The sequence below is a fragment of the Muscardinus avellanarius genome (genome assembly GCF_963383645.1).
Source record: "Muscardinus avellanarius genome assembly, chromosome: 21".
Classification (NCBI taxonomy): Eukaryota; Metazoa; Chordata; class Mammalia; order Rodentia; family Gliridae; genus Muscardinus; species Muscardinus avellanarius.
Window position 1 is genome coordinate 13922371 of NC_137807.1, and position 25125 is coordinate 13947495.

The following is a 25125-nucleotide window of genomic DNA, read 5'->3' on the forward strand; positions in this document are numbered from 1 at the left end:
CAAGTAAGAGCAAGAGCGAGAGCGAGAGCGAGAGCGAGAGCGAGAGCGAGAGCGAGAGAGAGAGAGAGAGAGAGAGAGAGAGAAAGAGAGAGTGTGTGAGAGTGTGTGTGTGTGTGTGTGTGTGTGTGTGTGACTGAGGATTAAACCCAGAAACATTCTGCCTCTGAGATAAACCCCCAACACTCTTTTATTTTTAATTCTGAAGCAGGGTCTCACTAAGTCAAAGAGGGCCTAAGTTGCTGAGGTTGGCCAGGAACCTGTGCAATCCTCTTGTCGCAACCTCCCAAGTCCTGGGTGGGATTAAAAGAGAGTGCACACTATGCCAGCAGCACCACACATTTTAATCCAATTGGTAGACTGACAAGAAAGGGACTGATGTGGAGCAACCTAAGGAGTGATGAGAGAGTCATCTACAGTGTCCAAAGACCACTCCTCAAGGAGGCCTCCAAATGCTAAGCTGCAAACTAATACAAAACTAATGAGGAAGCTGAGAAGGAAACTGAACTTTACATGTACCCTACTGCCAGCCCCCTATTGCCAACAGCACAGGGCAGGGCTCCTGTGGCCTCCTCCACCCTCCGAGTCAAACACCAGCAGGTACACAGCCTGCGAGCCCTTTGCAAATACTTACGGCATCTCTGCTGGTGGACTTCATAATTTCACTTAGTCCAATGCACACACCCTGCCTCTCGTCACTCTTCTGAGACCTTAGGCCTTCCTCAAGGATGGGGATGATCTCAGGGAGGATTTTCTCCCCCAGCTTCCGGACAAGATCTCCCAATGTCCTTGCTGCAATCTGTCAACAGAAAGTGAATCAGGACATCAACTCCCTGCAAACTCCAGGGTACTCAGAGGACAACTCCAGAACAAGGGTCCTGAAACCTCACAGACTGTACTGGAGTTACTGACTTCCCCAAACGCTCTTGCTCCTAAAGAGCCCCCAGTGTTCAAAACACACTGCAAAAGAAGACTTTGGCCGGGTGTGGTGGGCGTGCTTGTAATCCCAGTGCTTGGGAGGCTGAGACAGGAGGGTCGCACAGGTTCAAAGCCAGCCTCAGCTTACTTAGTGAGGCTCTCAGCAACTTAGTGAGACCCTGTTTCCAAATAAAGTATAAAATAGGTCTGGGAGTGTAGCCCAGAGGTAGAAAAGCCCCTGGGTTCCACCCCCAGTACCACAAAATAAATAAATAAATAAAAATAAAAGAAGACTGTTTCACACACATCTATATAGCCTAAAGCAAGAGCTGGTATTTCATACCTTATATGCTGCATGGCCAAGGTTGACTCCCCTGGATAACTGAAAACATAACCCTCTGCTCTTGCTCAAGGGGATCTGAATTTAGAGTAAACATCTTAAGGGGAAAATCCATCTCTTCTCTGAGGTCTCATGCAAACTTTTTCCTTTTTTTCATTTTCTTTCTTCTGATTGTGTGGGAATTAAACACAAAGGAGGTCTATTTTTGAGCTAAGCCCCCAGCCCAATTTTATTTTTTATTTTGAAACAAGGTCTAAGTTGCTGAGGCTAGCCTGGAACCTGAAATCCTGTTTCAGCCTCCCAAATACTGGAATTAAGAGATGTGCACCACAACGTCTAGCTGCAAACCCCTTTTTAGAGCCAAATGTACAACTTGCTTGCCAAAGCCAGGAGCTAGAAATGGGCCAAGGGGACTGGCAGAAGTTACCTCAGCTCAGTCTGGGCATCTTCTCCCAACCACTGAATCCCACCTGGCCCCCATGCCTGGCCCATTTCTCACTCTGGCCACAATGGCCTCGTTTAACTCCACTGTGTGCCAAGCTCCTGCCCCGTGGGGCCTTTGCACTCCGGGCCTTGTCATCTGAAACACCATCCCCTCAGTGTGGAATAGTCCCTCAACCTCCTCAGCTGGTTAGCGCTTACTCATCTCTCACCTGCAAGCATCCCCTGAGGCGCGTCTGCTGACCCCTAGCTAGGCCACACACTCCTATCAGGAGCATGCATCAGTGATGCTGCACCGCCAAACTTGCAGCTGATCTGTTTGTGTGATAATCTAAGTAACATGCATCTCTTCAACCAGGCTACAGCTCAGAGAATAAGAAATGAGGCTGCCTTTCTCCACTATGTCTCCAGATGCCAGGCCCCTGCTTATTAGCACATTGTAAATATTTGATGAGTGACTAAGTAAATAACTAAATAGTCAACTATTAGATAAGGGACACTTGGCCCTCTCCCAAGCTTTGCACACTTGGCTCTGAAAGAAGGCATCAGGGGCTGTTGGGCCAGAGCAAGCCGAGGAAGCTTACCGTTCTCTTATCTGCGCATGTGCTGGCCAGGAATCCCAGCAGGAGCCCAAAGAGAGTGGGCAGGATCTCACGCAAGGTGCGGGGTGTGTTAGAGACGACAATCTTCCAGACATGCAGGGATGCCTGCCGTACCACTAGCTGGGTGTCTGAGCGGCCCATGTAGAGCCCTGCCAATACCCGGTTGCGCCGATCGACTCCCAGGGCTGTGATGATTGCCTGCAGCCCACAGAAGGGGACAGAGAACACGGTGGGGAAGCCTCCAGAGCACAGGCGCCAGGGCTAAGGGAGGAAAACCGAAGCTGGGCACACACCTTGTTGGATTGGGCAGTTCCAAAGTTATCATCCTCGGAGGCAGTTTCTGTAGTCATCTTCCCAGTGACCCCTGAGATGTGGAACAGGAGGTCCCCAAGGAGCTGAACAGAGCTGAACCTGAGAAGCCAAGAACAGAGTCACACAGCCTCCAGGGCCAGTGTCAGTGAGGAGCCCAGTGTGACCCAGAGACTAGATGAAACGCACTCAGAACATCCATGGTGGGATGTTGGCCTGGAACAGGAAGAGTTAAGACAGTTTTCCTTTTTCTTTTCAGTACAGGGGATGGAACCCAGGGGCATTCTACCTCTGAGGTACATCCCAAGCTCTATTTCTTTTTCTTATTTTGAAACAGGGTCACACCGAATTGCAAAGGGCCTTACTAAGTGGCTGAGGCTGGCTGCAAACCCAGATCCTCCCATCTCAGCCTCTCAAATGCTGGGATAACAGGCATGCACCACTATGCCTCACCAGTTTTCATTTCTTTATACTCTCCCATATAATTTGTAGATTTTCTACTAATGAACACATGATGTCACATTAATAATGAAAAAAAAAAAAAAAAAGGCTAGGGTTGTAAATCAGTGATAAAGTGCTTGCCCAGCATATGCAAGACTCCAGGTCTTAGCCATAGCACCACCACAAAAAAAAAAAAAAAAAAAAAAAGGAAAATGAATGAGGGAAAAGGATAAGCACTTCTAAAAAGCATGTGTGAAAGCCGGGCGTGGTGGCACACACTTGTAATCCCAGTACTTGAGAGGCTGAGACAGGAGGATCACAGGTTCAAAAACAACCTCAGCTACTTAGTGAGGCTCTCAGTAACTCACTGGGACCGTGTTTCCAAATAAAATATAAAATAGAGCCAGGCATGGTGGCGCACGCTTGTAATCCCAGCATTCGGGAGGCTGAGACCGAAGGATCGCGGTTCTCGGACAGCCTTAGCTACTTAGTGTAGGCCCTCTGCAACTCAGTGAGACCCTGTTTCAAAATAAAAAATAAAAAATAGGGCTGGAGGTGTAGCTCAGAGGTAGAATGCCCCTGGGCTCCATCCCAAGTACTGAAAAAGAAAAAAAAGAAGAGAGTGTAAACATTCACACAAACTCCCCCATAAGAACCTCTGCACAGACGCCTGTGTGTCTTCACAGCGTGGGCAGTGGCCTACTCTGTCCAGTGAACAGCAGGCTGAGGCGCTTTCTAGGTCAACAGGTATTGTCATACTGTTCTCTGAAGTGGTGTGGGTGAGGATGATATTTTTAAACCAACCTCTAGTTTTTCAATTAATTGGCAATACAGCAACAAATTCCTTCTACAAACAGCTTTAAGCACTTGACCAAATATGTTCTTGGAATAAATTCCCAGAAGTAAAATTTTTTTTTTTCTTTTTTGCAGTACTAGGGATAAAACCCAGAGGCATTCTACCTCCAAGCTATAACCCCAGCCCTATTTATTTTGAAACAGTGTCTCACTAAATTGCAGAGGGCTTTACTAAGTAGCTGAAACATACTAAGTAGCTTATTAACGTAAGCCACCACACCCAGTTTATTCTTTATTTTGAACAAGGTCTCACTAAGTTGCAGAAGGCCTCACTAGGTAGCTGAGACTGTCTGTGAACCCCTATCCTCCTGTTTCAGCCTCCCAAATACACTGGGATTAAAAGCATGCACCATCACGCCCAGTTTTAGAAGTGAAATTTCAAATGAAGAGTACACATTTTTTTTTTTTTTTTTGCGGGCCTGGGGATGGAACCCAGGGGCATTCGACCTCCGAGCTACACCCCCTGCCCTGTTTTTTTTTTATTTTTTATTTTGAAACCTGGTCTCACTGAGTTGCAGAGGGCCTCACTTAGTAGCTGAGGCTGTCCGCAAACCGCGATCCTCCGGTCTCAGCCTCTCAAATGCTGAGATTACAAGCGTGTGCCACCACACCGGGCTAAGAGTACACATTTAAAAATCTCGTGTGTGTGTGTGTGTGTGTGTGTGTGTGTGTGTGTGTGTGTGTGTAGGTGCAGTGCTGGGGATTGAATACAGGGGCATTCTACCTCTGGGCTACACCTCCAACCCTTTTGTTTATTTGGAAACAGGATCTCACTAAACTGCTGAGGCTGTCCTCAAACTTGCAATCCTCTGGTCTCAGCCTCCCAAATACTGGGATTGTAAGCATGTGCCACCATGCCCAACTAAATAGAGAAGTTTTAAAAGAGCATCAGAATTAAAACGCTACAAAAAACTACAGCATAGAAAATGGCTACAAACAAGTGTCTAGAGAAAGCACAGATAGTTCTTGGCAACATCCTGCCACTTGTTTCTCATCTGGAGTTCCCCAAACGCAAACCTAGAACCCAAGTCCTCACCGAATTCGCCAGAGGTCATCGAAGAGGCCTTGCTCCAGCTGGGGCAGCAGCAGGGCAATGGCCGTCTCGGCATACATGGAGATGACGCGCTGGCCTGCACGTAGGGCAGTGTCCCGCACAAATTCGTTCTCATCAGCCAAAGCCTGGGAGCGTAGAGTGAAAGTCAGCCAGGCCTGCCTCCCTCAGCACCCAGAAGCAGGATGGAGCTTCTGCCCCCGAGCCATGCGCAGGCATGCGCTCTCCAGGGAGGCAGTAGCATCCTCCTCTCCTATTTCCTCCATCCTCGGCAGGAACACTGGTACCTACTTTGAGGATACAGGGGATGATGGGCCCCACGTAAGGGGTAAACTTGTCCCCAAAGGTGATGGGCAGGTAGTTGAACATCATGATGTAGCCATCTCGAACATGGGGTGCGATGTCCACTTTGCTGGCTGTTGCCACGATTTCTGGCATCAGCTTCTCCAACTTCTCCACCCCCAAGCCAGCCATGACCTCAGCCAACCCTGTGACACAAGGACGGGATGAACCACTGGGTCTGGGGCCCCTGATGGCGCTCCTCTCTGGCCCCTGGGCCTGCTCTAACTTTACCTTGCGCGGCGCCTGAACGATCCACAGAGCTCTGCTCATAGGTCAGTGTCTCCATCAGCCACGGCAGAAGGTCCTCAAAGCACGACTCACCCATGCCCTTCACCATGGCCCCGAGAGCCTTCGCAGAAACTGTCCGCACCTGCCGGGCAACCCAGAATGGGGAAGGTGAAGAGATGCCGCTCAGAACAAGGTAGCCACATAACAGCAGGGAGGAATCCCTAGCCTCCTCTCCTTCACCAGAAAGACACAAAAGGAGTCATGGGGAATCAGTTTTCTAGAAACCGAGCTAAATAGCCAAGTGCTCCCCCTCACCAGACTCACCTCAGGCACAGGGTCCAAAAGAGAAGCTTTCAGGCCAGGGGTGACACTGGGCAAGTAGGGAGCCAAGTCCTGCAACAACAAGCGAGGAGACTCAGGCAGGAGCACTTGCACTCTGCAGGCTCTGTCCTGTCGTGGGCCTTGATCTCATCATCCATGCAGCCCCCAAGATGAACACTTAACTACTCGCACCAGCTCCTTAGGGGCCAGGCAACTGCTCAGTAGGGAACCTAAGAAGGGCACCTGGACCCTCCCTAGGGGTCAGACACAGCCATCCGCAGCCCAGAGCTCTGCACCGCCAGCCTTTCTTTAGGAAACAAGACTGTTGAGGCTCTGGGGTCCTAGAAATCACTACTGGTATATTCCTTTCAGAATGTCATTATCTTCTTTCTTCACCTCAAAATTCAGCTGTGGGGAATGATTTTAAATATAGAAAATGCCTCATGCTCTCTGCAGTATTCCTTAAAATAGCAATAAAGAAAAACTTTGGTCACTATATGACCAATGATAGAATTATGTAAGTTATGGTTTATACACTTGACAGGTTATTATATAACTACTAAAAATCAGTTTTGTGACTGACTTGTTATAACATGTAAATAATCTTCAGGAATCTTTTTTTTTCTTTTTGTGGTACTGGGATTGAACCCAGGGGCATTCTATCTCCAAGCTACACCCCCAAGCCCTATTATATTTTTAGTTTGAAACAGGGCCACCATAGGTTGATGAAAGTCTCACAGCTTGCTAAGGCTATATTGGAATCTGTGATGCTTCTGTCTCGGGCTCACAAGTACTAGGATTACAAGCATGCCCAAACACCAGGTTTTATTTTTTATTTTCAAACAGGGTCTGACGAGGTTGCTAGGTTACTGAGTCTCACTGCTTGCTGAGGCTGTCCTCAAACCTGCAATCCTCCTGTTTCAGTCCCAAGTACTAAGATAACAGGTCTGTACCACCAATGCCAGCTTAATTTTTTTTTAATGGAATGTAAAAACATTAATTTTTTTTTAGTGTTCGAGGGCTGTGGCTAAATTTTTTGTTTTCCTCTTTATTTTTCTTGGTACTGAGAATTGAACCAAGGGCATTTTACCTCTCCAAGCTACATCCCCAGCCTTATTTTTTATTTTTATTTTAAAACAGTCTCAATATGTTGCTGAGAGTCTAATTTGCTAAGGATAGTTCTGAACCTTTGATCCTCCTGTCTCTACTCCCAAGAACTGGGATTACAAGCATGTGCCACTATGCTAGGCCCTAATATTTTAAATTCCCAAATTCTCCAGGATTTTCCATTTTATCTTCTTTTGTTCATTAATGCAAAGGCATGTGTTTTTATAGTTGTCCACAGCTGTGGTAAATGGTTAAATCACACATGCAAGCTCCTGAGAGTAAATAAACAGAGCAAATCTCCCAAACTAGACTAAATTCTTCTAACAGGCTTACAAAAGCCAATGTTCAGTACAAGAAAATGTTGCAAGGAGGAGAAGGAAAAACTTTTCTGTTAATACTCCCAAAGGTAGCAGAAGTCAAGCCTTTCCTCTACGCTGGTCTATAAAAGGGACCTGCCGGGACAGACCTCAGCTGAGGACTAAACTGGTAAGGACCTGAAACACTGTATTCTGGAAGGTGCCCAGAAAACCAATTGGTACCTCCCTCCAAAATGGTCCATTTCTCCCTGCAAACATAATCAGGGACCAGTGCCCCACATCCTCCATGCCTCTGTGGGCAGGGCCTTTGCACCCTCAACTGGCATCTGCCTGCCTGTCCTATAGCAGCCATATCTGGGCCGCTACCTTCTGGTCAGTCAGGGAATACATGTTGCCAATAATCTGTGCCGCCATCTTCCGCGTATCAGTAGAACGGTCTTGGAAGGCTCTCTGGACAATGGGCATGATGAGGGCCAGCGACGGGGCATCAATAAAGTGGACAAACTTGGTGTCCAGCAAGGTCTGCAGGCACTTCTGGGTCTTCCTCGAAGGGTCTGTCAGGGCATCCAGCAGGACTGGGGCAATGGCTGAAAGTTTGCAAAGAAGAGAGGCTGGTTTATACAAGTCTGTGAAGTGGCAAAGCCACGGTATCCCCAAACTAAAGTGGATGAGAAGAGCAGGAGAATGGCACCTCCTCCCTGAAGGCAAACAAGTCATCAGCTAGGCAAGGCGGCCTGCCTGCAAAGAGCAATCCTTGCTCCACTAGCAAGGCAAGGAGGTCACTGGGTGGAGGTGGCAGCTGTCACCTCTCTGCACTGCAACCTGTGATCAGGCAGGGCACTGGGAGCTGGTTTTGATGGGCTGAACCACAGTACTCCAGAGGGGTGCTTCTTGAGAACCATGGGCCTTATTCTGAAACAGCAGCAAAAGAGCAGTTTTGTTTAAAAAAAAAAAAAAAAAACCTGCTTTATAACACCAAAGGCCTTTCATTTCCAATGGTGGAAATGAAGCGCACAAAACCTAGAGCAGCCAAGATCAGATAAAATGAGTTCTCAAAATTTCAGCCATCAGCTGGGTGTGGTAATCCCAGTACTTGGGAGGCTGAGACAGGAGTATGGTAGCTTTGAGACCAGCCTCAGCAACTTAGCGAGTCCTTATTTCAAAACAAAAAATAGGGATGCAGGTGTAACCTTGAATTCAATCCCAAGTACCACAAAAAAAAAAAAAAAAAAAAGGAGAAAAGAAAAGGAAGAAAAAAATCAGCATCAACAACCTAGTAGAAGGAATTCCAACAATACCTGGTTTATCTTTTCCCCACATCCATGTGATTTAACTACTATAAACACCCATGTAGCCCGGCATGGTGGTACAGACCTGTAATCGCAGTACTTAGGAGGCTGAGATGAAAGTATCTAAGATTCAAGGCCAGCCTCAGTAACCTAGGGAGGACCTCTGCAACCCAGATCCTGTTTTAAAATTAAAAGATAAAAGGAGCTGGGGTATAGTTCAGAAGTAGAATGTCTCTGGATTCACTTCCTAGTACCACACACACCAAAAAAAATTTTTGAAAAAATAAAAAACAAGTTTAAACTGGGCATGGTGGCACACGCTTGTAATCCCAGTACTTGGGAGGCTGAGACAGAAGGATCGCAGGTTCGCTGCCAGCCTCAGCTACTTAGTGAGGCCCTCCACAACTTAGTGAGACCATTTCAAAATTAAAAATAAAGAGCCAAGCATGGTGATGCATGCTTGTAATCCCAGTACTTGGGAGGCTGAGACAGGAGGATCCGGGTTCTCAATCTCAGCTACTTTAACTTCATGAGAATCTGTTTCAGAATAAAAAAATAAGAGCTGAGAGCCGGGCATGGTGGTGCACACTTGTAATTCTAGCATTAGGGAGGCTGAGACAAGAAGATTGCAGTTCACGGACAGCCTCAGCTACTAATGCCCTTTGCAACTCATTGAGACTGTTTCAAAAATAAAGAATTAAAAAATAGTGGCAGAGGGGTATAGCTCAGAGGTAAAATGCCTCTGGGTTCCATCCCCAGTACTGGAAAAAAAAAAAAAAAAAAAAAGCCAGGCGTGGTGGCGCACGCTTGTAATCCCCGCGCTTGAGAGGCAGAGACAGAAGGATTGCGCAGGTTTGAAGCCAGTCAGCCCCGCTGGTTTAAGAGACCGTTTCCAAAAATAAAAAAGTATAAAATAGGTCTGGGAGTGTAGCCCGGAGGTAGAAGGGCTTCCAGGAACCCCAGTACCACCAAAAAAAAAAAAAAAAAAGTTTAAAAGGCACATGAAAAAATGCCCAACAGCACTGATGTATAGGGTTCAATCCAAGTGCCACAAATATAAAGATTAATTAATTAAATAAAAATAAAGAAAAAAATAGGGCTGGGGGTACGGCTCACAGGTAGAATGCCCCTGGTTTCAATTCCCAGTACCGAAGGGGAAAAAAATAAAAAACTGCTATGAAGAAGCAATACATGCCACAAAGTGGATGATGAGCCTCAAAAGCAGTGTGCTAAGTAAAGGCATGCACAAAAGGTCACAGACATGTTGTATGAGTCATAGGAAATGTTCAGAATAGGGGAGACACACGGAAGCAGAGGCCAGAGGCGCGGAGAAAATGAAGAGTGACTGCTAATGGGCACGAGGCATCTATGTGGGCAGATGCAAATGCCCTGGAACTAGACACTGGTGACGTTTAAACAGTTTCGTGAATATACTAAGCACAACTGAATCATACATATTAAATTTTATATTGTGAAAATTATACCTCCATTAAAAATAGATTCATGCTGATTTTCTAAAAGGAGGCATTTCAACTCATGTAACAGACATAAGAGTGTTCCAGGCGCACGCTTGTAATCCCAGTACTTGGGAGGCTGAGACAGGAGGATCGCACAGGTTCGAAGGCAGCCTTAACTACTTAGTGAGGCTCTCAGCACCTTAGTGAGACGCTGTTTCCAAATAAAAATATAAAACAGGTCTGGGAGTGTCATCTGTAGGTAGAAGGCTCCTGGGTTCCATCCCCAGTACCACACACACACACACACACACACACACACACACACACACACACACAAAATGTATTGCATGGTGACACACGCTTCTAGTCCCAGTACTTGGGAAGCGGAGACAGAAGGATCTCACTGGTTCAAAGCCAGCCTCAGCAACTTAGTGAGACCCCATTTCCAAATAAAATATAAAATAGATCTGGAAGTATAGCTCAGAGGTAGAAAGCCCCTGGGTTCCATCCCCAGTACCCCCCTACACACACAAAAGCATGTATCATTACTAAGTTTGTTTGCCATTGCAGAAATTGAGAAGTGTGCTGAAATCTCTCACAATAACAATGGATTTGTTCATTTCTCCCTGTAATTTAATACATTTTGTTTTATAAATTTTAAAACTAAAATTATTATTTCTTCTTAGAGAACTGAAAGATTTCTCATTAGAATTAGATAACATCTCTCTTTATCCTGAAGTTTTTCTTTTTTCTTTCTTTTTTTTTTTGCAGTACTGGAGATTAAACCCAGGGACATTCTAACTCTGAGCTACACACCCCCAGCCCTATTTTTTATTCTTAATCCCAGTTCTTGGGAGGCTGAGACAGGAGGAACGCAGATCTGTGGCCAGCCTCAGCAATTTAGTAAGCAAGCAAGCAAAAAAATAAAATTAAATTAAAAACAAAACAAAACAAAACAAAAAACACTATCTTTTTTTGAGAGTTTGGGGGTGGAACCCAGGGGCATTCGACCTCCAAGCTACACCCTCTGCCCTATTTTTTATTCTTTTTAATTTGAAATAGGGTCTCACTAAGTTGTAGAGAGCCTCACTAAGTGGCTAAGGCTGTCCGCACACCTCGATCCTCCAGTCTCAGCCTCCCGAATGCTGGGATTACAAGTGTGCACCACCACACCTGGCTTCATTTTCTGAATGAAAAAAATGTCCAGTAACATGCTTTGAGACAAACACACTAGGCATGATGTTCCAAGCTGAAGCCTAAAACACAATGCATGATGGGCCAGTCAAGGTAGCTGGCTGGGTTCTATTCCTAGCAACTGGCCTCTTCCCACCCCCTAACAAGTACAGTTAAGGGCCTGGCCTTTCCCAACCCTCCCCTCTACCACAGGCCTGCTGGAGTAAGATGGCATGGTGGCACACACCCGTCATCCCACTACTTGGAAGACAGAAACAGGAGGATCAGTTTCCAGGCCAATCTCGGCAACTCTGTGAGACCCTCAACAACCTAACAATACCGTGCTTCAAAAGTGGGTTGTGTGGCTGGGGTATACCCCAGGGGTAGAATGCCCCTGAATTCAATCCACGGAACCATTAAAAAAATAAGTCCCTGCCGGGCGTGGTGGCGCACACTTGTAATCCCCGCACTTGGGAGGCAGAGACAGGAGGATCGCGCAGGTTCGAAGCCAGCCGCATGCGCTGGCTAAGGAGACCCTGTTTCCAAATAAAAGTATAAAATAGGTCTGGGAGTGTAGCCCAGAGGTTGAAGGGCTTCCAGGAACCCCAGTATCACCAAAATAATAAATAAGTCCCAAGAAAACCTCATCAAAAGATGCAGTTGACGTGGAATGACTGTTGACCTCAGGTCAGCTTAGTGCACAGGGTTCTCTCACGGCCACGCTGCTCCCAAGCTAGTGACTCAGCATCCCGATCTATACAGCCAACATCTGATCCAGACCAGTAGGAGGAGAGACTGCTTCCAAACCCCTTCAACTAATTATTCTAGGAAAAAGGCTTTCCAACACTTAGAAGTCATTCCAGTGTGAATATCTTTGTCCCCAGAAAGTAAAGATCTTAGCTGAATAAACATGCGTTCCCTGGAGTGTCTGAAGAGGAGGGGCCAGCAAGGGTGAGTGCCCTCGTGGGAGAGACGTACCCAGGATCTCCGGGTTCCTGATGACGGAGCCAATCTGCCTGAGCGCCTGCTGTCCAGCCTTCTGCACTTTGACGTGGGAGTCGGTCAGCACCTCTGTGAGCTTGGGTACGATGTTGGGTAGGCAGGACGACAGCTGCTTGGGAGCACAATATGCCATTGCCCCGAGCAGCTCCACCGACCCTGCACACAGCAGACACATGGCTGGCAGTGAGTCACTGAGCACAGGCCAACAAGTGACCTGTACTGGCTGCTGACTGTGCTCGAGGCGTCCATGGGAGGAGGGCAGTGGAGCACAGGCTCCCGAGTCCTACTGAACTGTGGGCTCCCAGGTGAGACAAGGAGTACGAGGGAAAGCCGCAAGACCAGAATAAGGGAGACTCGGCTTAGTCCTGGCAGTGACACAAGGCCTCGATTAATATCCCCAAATAAGAAAAGTGATTTAGGCCTGCAGTGATTTCAAGCTGTAGGTGAAACCTGAAGGACCAAGGGGGAAGCTACGTGGGAAGGCCACAGGCCTGCACCTGCCCCAACCAGACCAGCTCTTCTTGACTCTCTTCTGCACATTACAGTCCCAGATATGACTGTATTTTTAAAGAGTTTTATTGGAAAAAAAGAACTGAAAGTCACAAAACAGCTTTCATGCTCAGGATTTCCTGACTTAGGTCTGTGGCTCCTGTCAGAGACCTGTTCAGAGAGCAAAAGTATACACGCTCCGAAGTACGCAAGGACCAAGCTGCCTAAAGAGACCACACAGACAGGACAAGGGCTACGGCACCTGGATCCCTGCCGAGGGCAGTTGAGAGTGGACTCACCAGCCTTGGTCCGCCAGGATTCCTCCTCCAGGGCAGCCAACAAGGAGGGGAGCACCAGCTTCACCCCGTGAGCGCTCAGGTTACTCATCACAGCCTTGGCACAGTCATCTGCAGCCTCGAGGGAGGAGAGAAAACATTCAGGAGCCCCCAGGCCACAGGCTAGCACCAGTGCTTCCGGGCTCTGCTGCATCACACCCCGTACCAGAGCCCACAGTGAGGAGACCTCCCATAAAGCTTCAGTACTTTAGGGAACCAGAGGGGAGTCCATATCAGTAACTGGTCTGGGGCGAGCAGAATGAAGCCTAGTGGTGGGGCCTGCACCCAGCAGCCATGTGTGAGAGGCGCTTCTCATGTGCTTCCTCCCATGCAGCCTTGGGACTTACCTCACGCACGTACTGGTTCCCATCCCCGAAGCACAGCAACAAATGGGGCAGCACGTGAACCACGTAGGGCTCAAAGAGCTTCCCCAGCATGGTGCAGAGCATCTCGAAGGCAAAGAGGGCTCCTGCAGACAGAAGGCAGAACAGCTGAGAACAGAATGGTGCCTCTGGGAACAGAAGGGGCCAGCAGCCTCCTCCATCTCCCCACCCTATGGAAACCCTCAGGGCAGCCAGCTGCCTCAGCACCCACTGCAGCAATGTGGCTGAGCAGAAAGGAGGCAAGGGCAGGAGCCATCCTCACTTCCCAGCACTAAAGACCAGAAAGGGAAAGCCCCTCTTGGCTAAAGGGGCCACTGAGTTGGAAGTTAGCCCAGGCCCAACCAGCAAGGACGGGGCTGAGATGGGTCACACACATGGCTGGCTCCTCTGGCGGCGTGGGCTCAGAGCTCACCCTCTCGCCGGCGGAAGTTCTTCTTATCCTGGATGGCATCCGTCAGTGCTGCCATCATTTCCTGCTGCTTCAGAGAAAGGATGCCCAGGCCCTTGACCAGGCCTGCCAGCCCGTACGCAGCCCCTTTGCGCTCTGCATACTTGTCTGACTCCAGCAGCTGCTGCATGAGCCGCTGGATCATCCCTCCAGCGTCCTCCTTGATGGCCGGCACGAGAGGTGGCAAGCAGCTGGCCACGGACTCCTGGACCTATGAGGGGCACACCTCGTCAGCTCAACAACAGCAGTTGGGTTCCTGGTGCCTGGCAGTCCCATACAGTGCCCACTACTAAATGTCTCATACCCTGCAGTTCTTACACTCTCACACAACACACACGCCATCTGGGTGCACAGTACAATCTATTAGTGGCAAGAGCATATGCCTTTATGGTACTATTTGTGGTCTAAGTGGAGGACTGAGGCCTGGGTGCATGGGGAGGCCCAGCTTGAAGTAGCAAAGTGTTGTGCTGCCAGCTGCCCAGGTGGGGGCCCTTTTACAGGGTAGATTTTTTCTTTTTTCTTTTCCAGTGCCAAGGATTGAACCCAGAGGCATTCTACTTCCAAGCTATACCCTCAGCCCTATTTTTTATTCTTTATTTTGAAACAGGGTCTCACTAAGTTGCAGAGGGCCTCACTAAGGAGCTGAGGCTAGCTGCAAACCTGTGAGCCTCCTGTCTCAACCTCCCAAGAACTGGGATTATGAGCTAGCGTGTGCTACCACTACGCTAACCTTTTATTTAACCACAATTTTGTTTTCAAATGTGAACTTTATGAGGATACCGTGAGTGGTCTAAAATGCAAAAGAAGAGCCAGGCATGGTGGCGCACGCTTGTAATCCCAGCGCTTGGGAGGCTGAGACAGGAGGATCACGCAGGTTCAAAGCCAGCCTCAGTTACTTAGTGAAGCTCTTAGCAACTCAGTGAGACCCTGTTTCCAAATAAAATATAAAATAGGTCTGGGAGTATAGCCCGAAGGTAGAAAACCTCTGGATTCCACCCCTAGTACCACCAAAAAAAAAAGAAAAGGAAAAAAAGTTCCTTTGGCCTGTGGCCCAAAGATACATGCCAAAGAAAAGGCCAGGAAAGGGCTTGACAGGGAGGAAGCTCTTTGTTTTGTTGTTTTAAATCTTTGTACACTAAAGCACAAAAAACTCCTAGCAAATGAGTAGAAAAAAATAAAGTATCTAGGATACCTATTAGAATAAAAAAATCAAGCTGGACACGGTGGCACACACCTGTTATCCCAGTACTTGGGAGGCTGAGACAGGAGGATTGCAGGTTTGAGACCAGCCTCAGCAACTTAGTGAGACTCTCAGCAAACTAGTCAGACCCCGTTTCAAAAACAAAAAATAAAAAAGGGCTAGGGAGCCAGGCATGATGGCACACATTTGTAATCCTGGTACTTGGGAGGCTGATATAGGAGGATCACAAGTTCATGGCCAGCCTCAGCTACTTAGTGAGGCTCTCCACAACTTAGTGAGATGCTGTTTTAAAATAAAGAATAAAAAATATAAGCCGGGCGTGGTGGCGCACGCTTGTAATCCCTGCGCTTGGGAGACTGAGACAGGAGGATTGCGCAGGTTCAAAGCCAGCCTCAGCTGACTTAAGAGACCCTGTTTCCAAATAAAATATAAAATAGGTCTGGGAGTGTACCCGGAGGTAGAAGGCCCCTGGTTCCACCCTCAGAACCACCAAAAAAATAAAATAAAATAAGCCGGGCATGGTGATGCACGCTTGTAATCCCAGCATTCAGGAGGCTGAGACCTGGAGGATCACGGTTCGCAGACAGCCTCAGCTACTTAGTGAGGCCCTCTGCAACTCAGTGAGACCTGGTTTCAAAATAAAGAATAAAAAATAGGGCAGGGGGTATAGCTCGGAGGTCAAATGCCCCTGGGTTTCATCCCCAGACCCGCAATAAATAAATAAATATATAAATATATAAATAAATAAATTAGAGAGAGCTAGGGATGTAGCTCGAAGGCAAAAGATCCCTGGGTTCAATCCCCAGTACCATTGAAAAAAAAAAAAAAAGCCAGCTTTGGCAACTCAGTGAGGCTCTCAGCAACCTAGTGAGACCTTGCCTTCAACTAAAAAAATCAGAATGGGGATATAGCTCAGAGGTAGAATGCTCTTGGGTTCAATTCCTGGTACCATAAAAAAAAAAAAAAAAAAAAAAAATCACCCTCCCAGAAGTGCTCTCCGCTATAAGGCTAGAGGCTCCCCCTGAGGAAGAGGATGATGGCTCACTGATCACCCTACCCAGCCCTCCATCACCCTACCCAGCCCCGAGCAGCCCACTTCTTGTCTGCAGTGGGCCCTCGTTCCACAGCTGTTGTGGGCCCTGGGCCAGATGGCAAGTACCTGCTGGGAGGGGGTGGAGAGGGCAGCAATGAGCTTGGCAACGATGGGCTTCACTTTGGGGTCACTCTTGTCCAAGTGCTTGGCCAAGGAGCCCATCAGGACCACTACGCTCTGCCGCACAGCATCGTAGCTGGCATCGTTGGGCGCATCCTTCAGGAACTCCTCAAATACTGGCAGCAGTGAGTTGACATTCTCCTGGAAACCCCAGCCACCACGACACAGGTGAACCTTACAGGCTGCGTGAGGATAACAGTCTCTGCCCCAAGGATCAACCCTAGGTCTGGCTCTGGGACAAATACACTGACAAGCCAGCCAATCAGAGACACTGGCAGGTTTTCTAGCAGGATCACGACACTTATATAAACTTAACTTCTCTCTCAAAAGAAGTACAAATGTCATCTCCCATCAGGGGCTAATACCCTGCCAGGATTTCTGCCAGCATCTCTCTGACTATTGCTCAGCCCCCTCAGCTGACTGAAGCCCTCTTACCTTCCCATGGGTGTTGAGCGTTGCAAGCGCTGCGTCTAACATACACTTCCGGACATCTGGGTTTCGGTCATTGAGGGCATCGGGGACAAAAAACTGAAAGAGTGGCTTCACCTGAGAGCTGTCCAAATACTGGGAGAGCTTGTTCAAGGCCAAGGCCAGACCACACCTGGAAAAGTGGGAGCATGTGGGCAGGTGAGGGCCAGCCAGGGCATCCCGTGCTGATGCAATCTATGCAGGCCTACTAGGAGAGGGAGCCAGACAGCAGCAAACACCACTGTGAGGGCAGAGCAAAGCAGGGAGACCACTCCCCAGTCTTCACAATGTGCTGCAACAACCCACTTGCCAAGCAAAAGCCAGCCATTTGAGTTTGCCTGCTACAGGGTGTCCTTCGACAGCGGACACCCTGCCTGTTCCCCTGCATGTGAGTATGATGCCCAGTCCTCTATCTCTATGGCAGGATCTGAGAGGAGAGGCAAAGGAATCAGATGTGAAGGCCCCTGGAAAGGAACATATTCTACCACAGCAGAGTGGTGTCATTCTCTATAGCCACAGAGCAGTAAGAAGACTATTAAGGAGAAAGAACCTTAGCCATAGCTGGTAGCCTGGAATGAAAACAAAAAAACGAGGGGACTATAACACAGCCATTCCATGCTGACACACAAAGCCACACGAGAGCGGAGGACGGAGGACCAACCACTCAGCAAACTAACACTGCCACGTGTCTCACACTGCCTGCTCAAGTGGCTTCCCAGGCTCCTCCTGCTCCCGGCGGCTACACGTAGGAGCCGAGGGGGTGGGAGCTAACATTCACCCCACACGTTGTTCCCCCAGCCTGAGGTAGGTTCTGCCACTGTGCCCTTCCTACAGGTGAGGAAGCCTGGAGAAAGCGGAGCATGCCCCAGGACACACGGCTCGCAGGAGCCAGCACTCCAACCCAGGGCTCCCGGCTCCAAGGGCGGCCTGCCTCTCTCCTTCCACTGTGCCGTGTCGCGTGCTGCCTCCTCAGGGCACCCACCCTGCCAACCTGCTGCATCTCGGAGAGCATGGAGGGGGCGAGAGCACAACAGTGCTTATACCTGGCTTCCCACTGATCTGGAGGAGATTCTGAAATCACTCGTCCCAAAGCATCCAGCACTGGGGGCGGCCGCTGCAACAGACAAGGTGGTAAATGGCCTGCAGGGTTCTCTCCTGTCCAGCGGACAGACCAATGGACCAGGCACCAGGACTGTGAAGCGGGAAACCAGCCACAGCCACCCTGAGCCACGATGAGCCTCGAGACTCTCTCTGGAGGAGTCAGGGGCTGAGCAGTCCAACCCAACCTCACTCACACCTCCCAGAACACAGCAGGCTCACTCACGTAGAGCTTCTCTTGGTAAAGCTCCACGAGCCTGCCCATGACTTCCGCTGCCTGCCGCTGGTATCGAGCCACCGCCTGGGAGAGGGCTTCAGCCCCAGCCTGCCTCACAGCTGCCTCATGATAAATCACATCGTCGATCAACAAGGAGCAGAGGTCTGGCTGCAGATCGAGGCCCATGGTTGACCAGAGCCTGCAGCAGACCGAAGGCAGGATGATGAGACAAGGAACTGCAGCACCTGCCCTGCCATCCTTGGCCAGGCCCTTCTCTCTCTGGGGGCTTGGCACACTGGGTCTGGCTATTTGGGAAGGGAGAGAGAACAGGCAGGATAAAGCAGCCTACCACTGGCTCTCACCTCTCAGCCAGCTTCCGGATCTCCTCCTCTTTGTCAAACTTGACTACCCAGAGCCTCCGCAGCAGGTTCAGACCATTCTTCTCGTCAGTGTCAGGTGCTGGCAATACCAGGTGGAGCTCCATCAGCCCCTGGATGAGGAGGCATTGGACTGTATAAGGCCCAACCTCTCAGAGGACCCTCCAATCTATCTTCTCACCCCCCTATGGGCTGTATTGTCCAAGAGCCAGGCATGGTGGCACATGCTTTTAATCCCAGCATTCAGAAGGCTGAGACAGGAGGATTATGGTACGTGGGCAGCCTCAGCTACTTAGTGAGGCCCTTTGCAAGTCTGTGAGACCCTTTTTCAAAATAAAGAATAAAAAATAGGGCTGGGGTGTCGCTTAGAGGTAGAATGTCCCTGGGTTCCATCCCCAGTACTGCAAAGAAAAAAAAAGATCCACATCCCAGTTTAAAAACTAGGTAGTCTTCCAAGGTAAAGAAAAGATAACTGGAGAGTAATACATTACAATAACCGGTTAGTTTTTCATTTCTTAGAAGGACCCCAACCAAAAAGACCTCTCTCTTTGCCTCCAGGACCGGTCATCAGGGTGAGGGAACGCTTTCAAAAGCCCATCACAGAATCCACACACTTGCAGAGTGACAAGGAACCACAGAGGGCACCCACCCGGAGCACGGTCTCCCGCACGCTGGCACAGGGGGACTGCAAGGCACTGAGCAACACGTCCACCTCCTCCTGCTCTGCAAAGGCACAGCCGTCCTCTCCACTGCTGCTGGCACACAGGGTGGTCAGGGTATCTGAGGCCAGCACCTGAGGAGGACAGGGACCGCCGGTTCAGTCAGCCCATCCTTTACTTCGTGGGGCCAGGCAATGGGCTGAGGGGCCCAGTGAAGGCTGTGAACTGGGAACACCCACCCCAGAGCACTACTGCGGCTACAACCCCAGGCTGCAGGCCAGTGGCAGAACCCCAGGGAGAAGAGTAGGCCTAGCTCTGCCCAAGTCCAAAAGTGAGGCTGAAGGGGAACTCCGACTTGAACACTCATGCAGGTCCTGAGGTCACGGTCACACAGTCACAACATCAGACGACTGAAAAGCAGCTCACCTGCAGGTGGGGTGAGCCTGTCCCGATCACCCAAGTCAGAAGACGTAGCATGGCCACTCGAGGCAGCAACTCTGGGCCATTCTGGGAGAAAACAGCAGAGAAGTCGGGGGAGGCTGTGGGGAAGGGCTGTACCCATGCCTTGGGATACTCTCACCCACAGAGGAACATACCAGGTCACACAACTGACTACACCGTAGAAGAAATCTCACTAGGTTTACAACAAACTCCATGCATGCTAATAATCCCAGCCAAGCATAATCCTCAGGGACTGAATATAAGTAAATTCTGAAACTTGCTTGAAATTCAGACCATGAAATACAGATGGATCATAAACATACAACTTTACAAGTAAAGAAATGCAGAAAAAAACACATCACCCATCACTGGCAATATTCACACTACCTGAAATTGAGTTAGGTTTGAAGAAAAGGAAATCTTAAGTGATCAGAACATGCCACATAACCTAGCAATTCCACATACAACAAAAATGTTCACATGGAGTGTACAAGGAGCATACACATATGAGAGGCACATCACAGTACTGTCCAAAATAGGCAAAAGTTAGATATGACCTTAAAATATCCATCAACAGATAAAGAGTTACATAAAATACAGTGTGTGCATAGCGTAGGATCCGTGTAGCTAATAAAGTCAATTAAGTAGGTCCATACACAGTGACATGGTGGAGACTCAGAGTAGACAGTCATTTGAAAGAAAGGGCCCATTTTTGCATTAGAAAGCCTAGCACACTGCACACGGCTGCTGTAGATATAAACACACGCCCTCTATTTCTCCTCCCACCAAACTGTTCTTGAGTCAGAAAATGTCACAAGCGTCTCCCTCCCAAGCCCTCTCAAGTTAAGGGGAGAACAGAGCTCCCTGCCAACCTCATCCACACGCCCAGGTGGGGTGCCAGGCGAGGCCCTGAGCTGGGCGTGGACAGTAAGGATCTGAAGAATCTGGGCCGTCCGCTCCTCGCCCTCCTCGCTGTGGTGGGGCATCTCAGTCAGCACCATCTTCAGCAACGGGAAGACCAAGGAGAAGGCCGGTGCGGACAGGGGTGCAGCATCTGCGAGTAAGAGGCACACAGGGCCCTGAGGGCGGGGCCAGGCCACGCAGCCCCTCCCCACCTGTGCAGCCTTCACACTGCTGGGCAAGGCAAGCTGGAGGCCTTCTGATGCCTGGAGGCCGCAGAACAACAGAGACGATGGCTGGCAGCCAGAGCTAAAGCCAATCCTCCTCTAGCCAAACACTGCCCAGGCCCAGAATGTGAGCCTCAACAGAGAAGCAGATGTCAAAGTGAGCCCCCAGCAGGCTCCCAACACAGAATGCCGTGAACGGACTTGAAAATCCCCCCAGTTACTCCACCCCAGCTTCTCAGAGAGGACACAAGGCCAGGGAGGGAAGACTTGGCCAAGGCCACAGGCTCAGGAAGCCCAGTGACTCCACCGTGAATATCCGCAGTCCCCACACCAGCTGCGCCACCCCTCACCTGGCTCGCCTCGGCCCACCCTGCTGCTAACGGTGTGGGTGTGCAGCAGCGTCACCGCCCTCTTCACAGCCACTGGCAGCTCCTCCTGACACCAGGACTTATCCAGAGCGCACTCTGGCTTCACCAGGCGCAACGTCACGTGGCTCACCAAAGTTCCTGCGAAGAAGAAACCCAGCAGAGGGCAACTCACACAAAGACAGAACCCGGCCCCGCACGCGAGGGGCATAGGGCAGAGGCACCGCATCTCTCAATGAACAGTCTCTCCTGCTTCACCAAAATGTCTTCAACCTAATTCTGGCTTGATCTTCGTGACAGTGCCAGAGGGTAAGGGGGTGGGGGCTGGAGCGGCCCTTTTACACTATGACAAATGTGCTGAGCCCCCTAAGGGTTATTCAGCCAAGAGTAAAACTCTAGCCACTCAGTACCTACACCTCTTAGGCAACGAGTCCAGCCAGCCAGGTAACACTTCTGGCAGATTCCATAGGCACCAACGGACCTTTCCACTAAGAATGGTTCAGGTCCAGCCTCATCCATGGGATACACCTTTAAGCTAAGAAGGAAGTTGACCTAAGGTCGTTAAGCCCACCACACTTCCAGCCCCTCTAGCTAGTCTTTTTTTCTGCAGAGCTAACAGAAGGGTACAAGTCACAGAGGCCTCTGATCACCACTGACACGAGGCTGCTCAGGGCTGCCCAACCAGTCATGTTGCACCATATCACCCTCACTGCCTGAATAACCTCCTGACAGGCTTAAAACTGCTACTGAAAGGGGAGACAAGACCCTGAAAGTGAAAGAAGAGAAGGTACAAAATGAGGGGGAGAGGAGACACTGGCTCCTGAGCATGCCCAACTTGAGTTATACAAGGCTACTCCACATGGAAACAAAACTCAGCCGCTTTAGGTCGCTGTGTGCCTCCCCACCAGCATTCAGGGGCATCCCCAGCCCACCTCCCAAACTGCCCCGGGCCATTTCCATAGCAAGCAAAACAAGAACTAACCCAAAGCCTTGAGCCTGGGGGGCATGACACAGGCAGCCAAGGACAGGAAGGGGTTCTTGATCCTGGGAGCAGCCAGGGGAGATTTCAGCAAAGGCAGAAAAGAGTCGACCAAAACAGGAATGTACTGGGTCAGGCCGGACGGGTTCTTGGCCAGGATGGTGTCCAGCAGTCCTAGCGCTGCCTCCAGTTCCCCATCCAGCTGCAAGCAAAGTTGCCCAGGAGGGCACAGGTCAGCAGGGCCCTACTCTGGGACAGCAAGGAAAGGGCCTGGGCTGCCAGCACCCTTCTGGCCGGGGGCATGGAGTAGTGGCGGCCACTTACCTCCTGCAGCCGCCTCCGGATGTGTGCTTCCTTGTCCAGCTGGGCCTGCAGCATCTCCTTCTGCTTGCTGGTCAGCTGTACCTCCTCTTTTATGCCTTTCTTCTTCTTTATTTCCTGAGGGGTCAGGGTTAGCAAACTAATTCCATCTCCAGGAAACAGAGTGCCTCTCTACCAGAGGAAGGCAAGCTTGCTTCCACAAAGAACACTGAGCCAGCTCTAATTCTATCACTGGGGCTAAGCACACCATGTGGCTTCCCTCCCCACCTTTAAAGTCCACAGTTAGTTGGTATCTACAGAGCAGAAACAGCAGTAGAGAAGCAAATTTTCCTGGACTCTCTCCTGACAAATGCAAGAAGGGCTTCTTACATATAAAAAAAATAAAAGGTCCAGCAATGTAATTCAAAGCGTATTCTTTTCTTTTTTTTTCTTTTTTTTCTTTTTTCTTTTTGTGGTACTGGGGATGGAACCCAGGGGCTTTTTCTACCTCTGGGTTATACTCCCAGGCCTATTTTAAATTTTATTTGGAAACAAGGTCTCACTAAGTTGCTGAAAGCCTAAGTAGCTGAGGCTGGCTTCCAACCTACACCATCCTCCTGTCTCATCCTCCTAAGTACTAGGATTACAAGTGTGCGCCACCATGCCCGGCTCAAAGCGTATTCTAATGACCACACGGCTTCAAGTTCAAAATTTTGGCCTGCCCAGGGTCCCTACAGAGTCTCTCTTCCATAGAGTAAGCTGAAGCCTGGAAAATGCCTGTTCAGTGGGCAGGGATAACAAGGCAGAGAAATCTACTCACTCTTGCAACAAGTATTTATTGAGCACCTATACCATGTCAGGCACTGTTCTAGATGTCAGGGACAATGAAGCCCCTGCCCTCAGGGAGCTCACAATCTAGCAAGTGAAGGCAGACAAGAAACAAGTGAAAAAATACATAAATGAGATGGCTATGTCATGAAGAAATGAGTAGGATGCACATAACCAGAAGGGCAGACTGCTGTGGACAGGTGGAGAGGGGAGGCTTACTGAGAAGGCCCATCTGGGCTCAGATGTGAAAGACAAGAACCAAAACTACAGCTGACTGATGCGTAACTGCAGCTCAACAACAGTGTACTAACTGCCTTGGGTGATGCGTACAACTGCAATCACATGTGTTACCCAGTTCCCATACAAACAGCCCCATAAAAAGTTTCAACCTTGTAATCCCTGCGCTTGGGAGGCTGAGACAGGAGGATCGCACAGGTTTGAAGCCAGCCTCAGCTACTGAGTGAGGCTCTCAGCAACTTAGTGAGACCCTGTTTCCAAATAAAGTATAAAATAGTCTGGAAGTATAGCCTAGAGGTAGAAAAGCCCCTGGGTTCCACCCCTAGTACCACCAAAAGAAAAAGTTTCAACCTGCCAACCCTATGTGTGACCCTAGGTATGCTTCACTGGCCCCACCTTTGGTCTGGTGAACCACACCCAGGAGTGCAGAATAAAGCGCCAAGAAGGAGAAGGAGGAGAAGGAGGAAAAGGAGGAGGAGGAGGAGGAGGGGGAAGGAGGGGGGAGGAGGAGGAGGAGAAGAAGAACCCAAACTACAAAAGACTAAGGGCATAGACTGAGACAGATAAGAGACCTGTGCACTCTGCTCAGGTCCTGTACTTGCCGTCAGGGGTCAAGATGGGGCCCAGCCTTCAAGGAGCCAGGACACAGCACAGGACTGAGAAGCGCACTTAGTGAGAAATGGGTTTTCCTTGAGTGCAGGGCAGAAGAAGGGTAAATACTGCGGCAGAGCACCCAGGAGGGGCGTGTGCCACGAGCCTCTAGATGACTCAGGGAAACAGCCTACCTGCAGCAGAGCCAGGAGCCTGGGGCCGCCAAGCTCAGAGCCACACTGAGCTGCCCGTGGACTCACCTCCTTCAGCTCCAGCTCGATGATCTGCTCCTTGAAGGAATAAGCTTTGTTCTCACGTTTCATGTTGGCCTTCTTTATGCTGTCTTGCTGGGCACTGAAACACAGAGCAGGTAATCAGCCAACTCAAAAGAGCTCCCAGAGAGCCAGGCGTGATGGCACCTGCTGGTAATTCTAATTCATGGGAGGCTAAGACAGGAGGATCACAAGTTTGAGGCCAGCCCCAGCAATTTAGCAAGACCCTGTTTAAAAAGGGGGGATGGGGCTAGGGGTGTAGCATGGTAGAACACACTTATAATCTCAGTACTTCAAAGGCTGAGATAGGACGACCACAGGTTTGAAACTAGCCTCAGCAACTTAGTGAGACCCTGTTTCAAAATTAATAATTGAAGCCGGGCGTGGTGGCGCACGCTTGTAATCCCCACGCTTGGGAGGCGGAGACAGGAGGAACGCACAGGTTCGAAGCCAGCCGCGCTGGCTTAAGAGATCCTGTTTCCAAATAAAAAAGTATAAAAATAGATCTGGGAGTGTAGCCCGGAGGTAGAAGGGTTTCCAGGAACCCCAGTAACACCAAAATAAATAAATAAATAAATAAATAAATAAATAAATAAATAACTGGGGGTGTAGTCCCCGGATTCAATCCCCAGTACGAAAGGGTGCGGTGGGGAGGGAAGCTGCCAAGCCCCTTAGCCTCCTGCCTGCCACAAAATCCCACATAACTTTAAAGTACTGTGTGCCAGCACAGTGCTAGATTCTCAACACACCTGGTATCCAGGGCCTAAGCACGGGCCTGGAACACAGCAAGTATCTGTCCAGTGAACCCATCTATCCTTTACAATAACCCCCAAAAGGAGGTGTTGTCCTCATCGTAAAGGCAAGAAAATAAAGGCCTGGAGAAGAATGGCCACTGAGCCCACTCGTG

General features: G+C 49.6%; 1 protein-coding gene across 1 annotated transcript in view; it reads right to left on the reverse strand.

The window, feature by feature from the left end:
• The window catches only part of GCN1 (GCN1 activator of EIF2AK4), a gene marked incomplete at its 3' end in the record, with an annotated part of 76375 nt that overhangs the window by 11727 nt on the left and 39523 nt on the right, over positions 1-25125 (reverse strand). Inside the window, exons 22-45 of the mRNA XM_080717938.1 lie at positions 24207-24300; positions 22315-22428; positions 21994-22192; positions 20997-21152; positions 20392-20573; positions 19505-19585; positions 19069-19212; positions 18405-18532; positions 18052-18241; positions 17771-17841; positions 16695-16860; positions 16206-16400; positions 13810-14056; positions 13362-13483; positions 12979-13093; positions 12167-12346; positions 7636-7856; positions 5849-5917; positions 5528-5666; positions 5246-5442; positions 4940-5082; positions 2592-2709; positions 2281-2496; positions 632-796 (exon numbers count right to left, since the gene is read on the reverse strand). Coding sequence (XP_080574064.1) covers positions 632-796; positions 2281-2496; positions 2592-2709; positions 4940-5082; positions 5246-5442; positions 5528-5666; positions 5849-5917; positions 7636-7856; positions 12167-12346; positions 12979-13093; positions 13362-13483; positions 13810-14056; positions 16206-16400; positions 16695-16860; positions 17771-17841; positions 18052-18241; positions 18405-18532; positions 19069-19212; positions 19505-19585; positions 20392-20573; positions 20997-21152; positions 21994-22192; positions 22315-22428; positions 24207-24300 — 3652 coding nt within the window. The remainder of the gene's footprint in view (positions 1-631; positions 797-2280; positions 2497-2591; positions 2710-4939; positions 5083-5245; positions 5443-5527; positions 5667-5848; positions 5918-7635; positions 7857-12166; positions 12347-12978; positions 13094-13361; positions 13484-13809; positions 14057-16205; positions 16401-16694; positions 16861-17770; positions 17842-18051; positions 18242-18404; positions 18533-19068; positions 19213-19504; positions 19586-20391; positions 20574-20996; positions 21153-21993; positions 22193-22314; positions 22429-24206; positions 24301-25125) is intronic.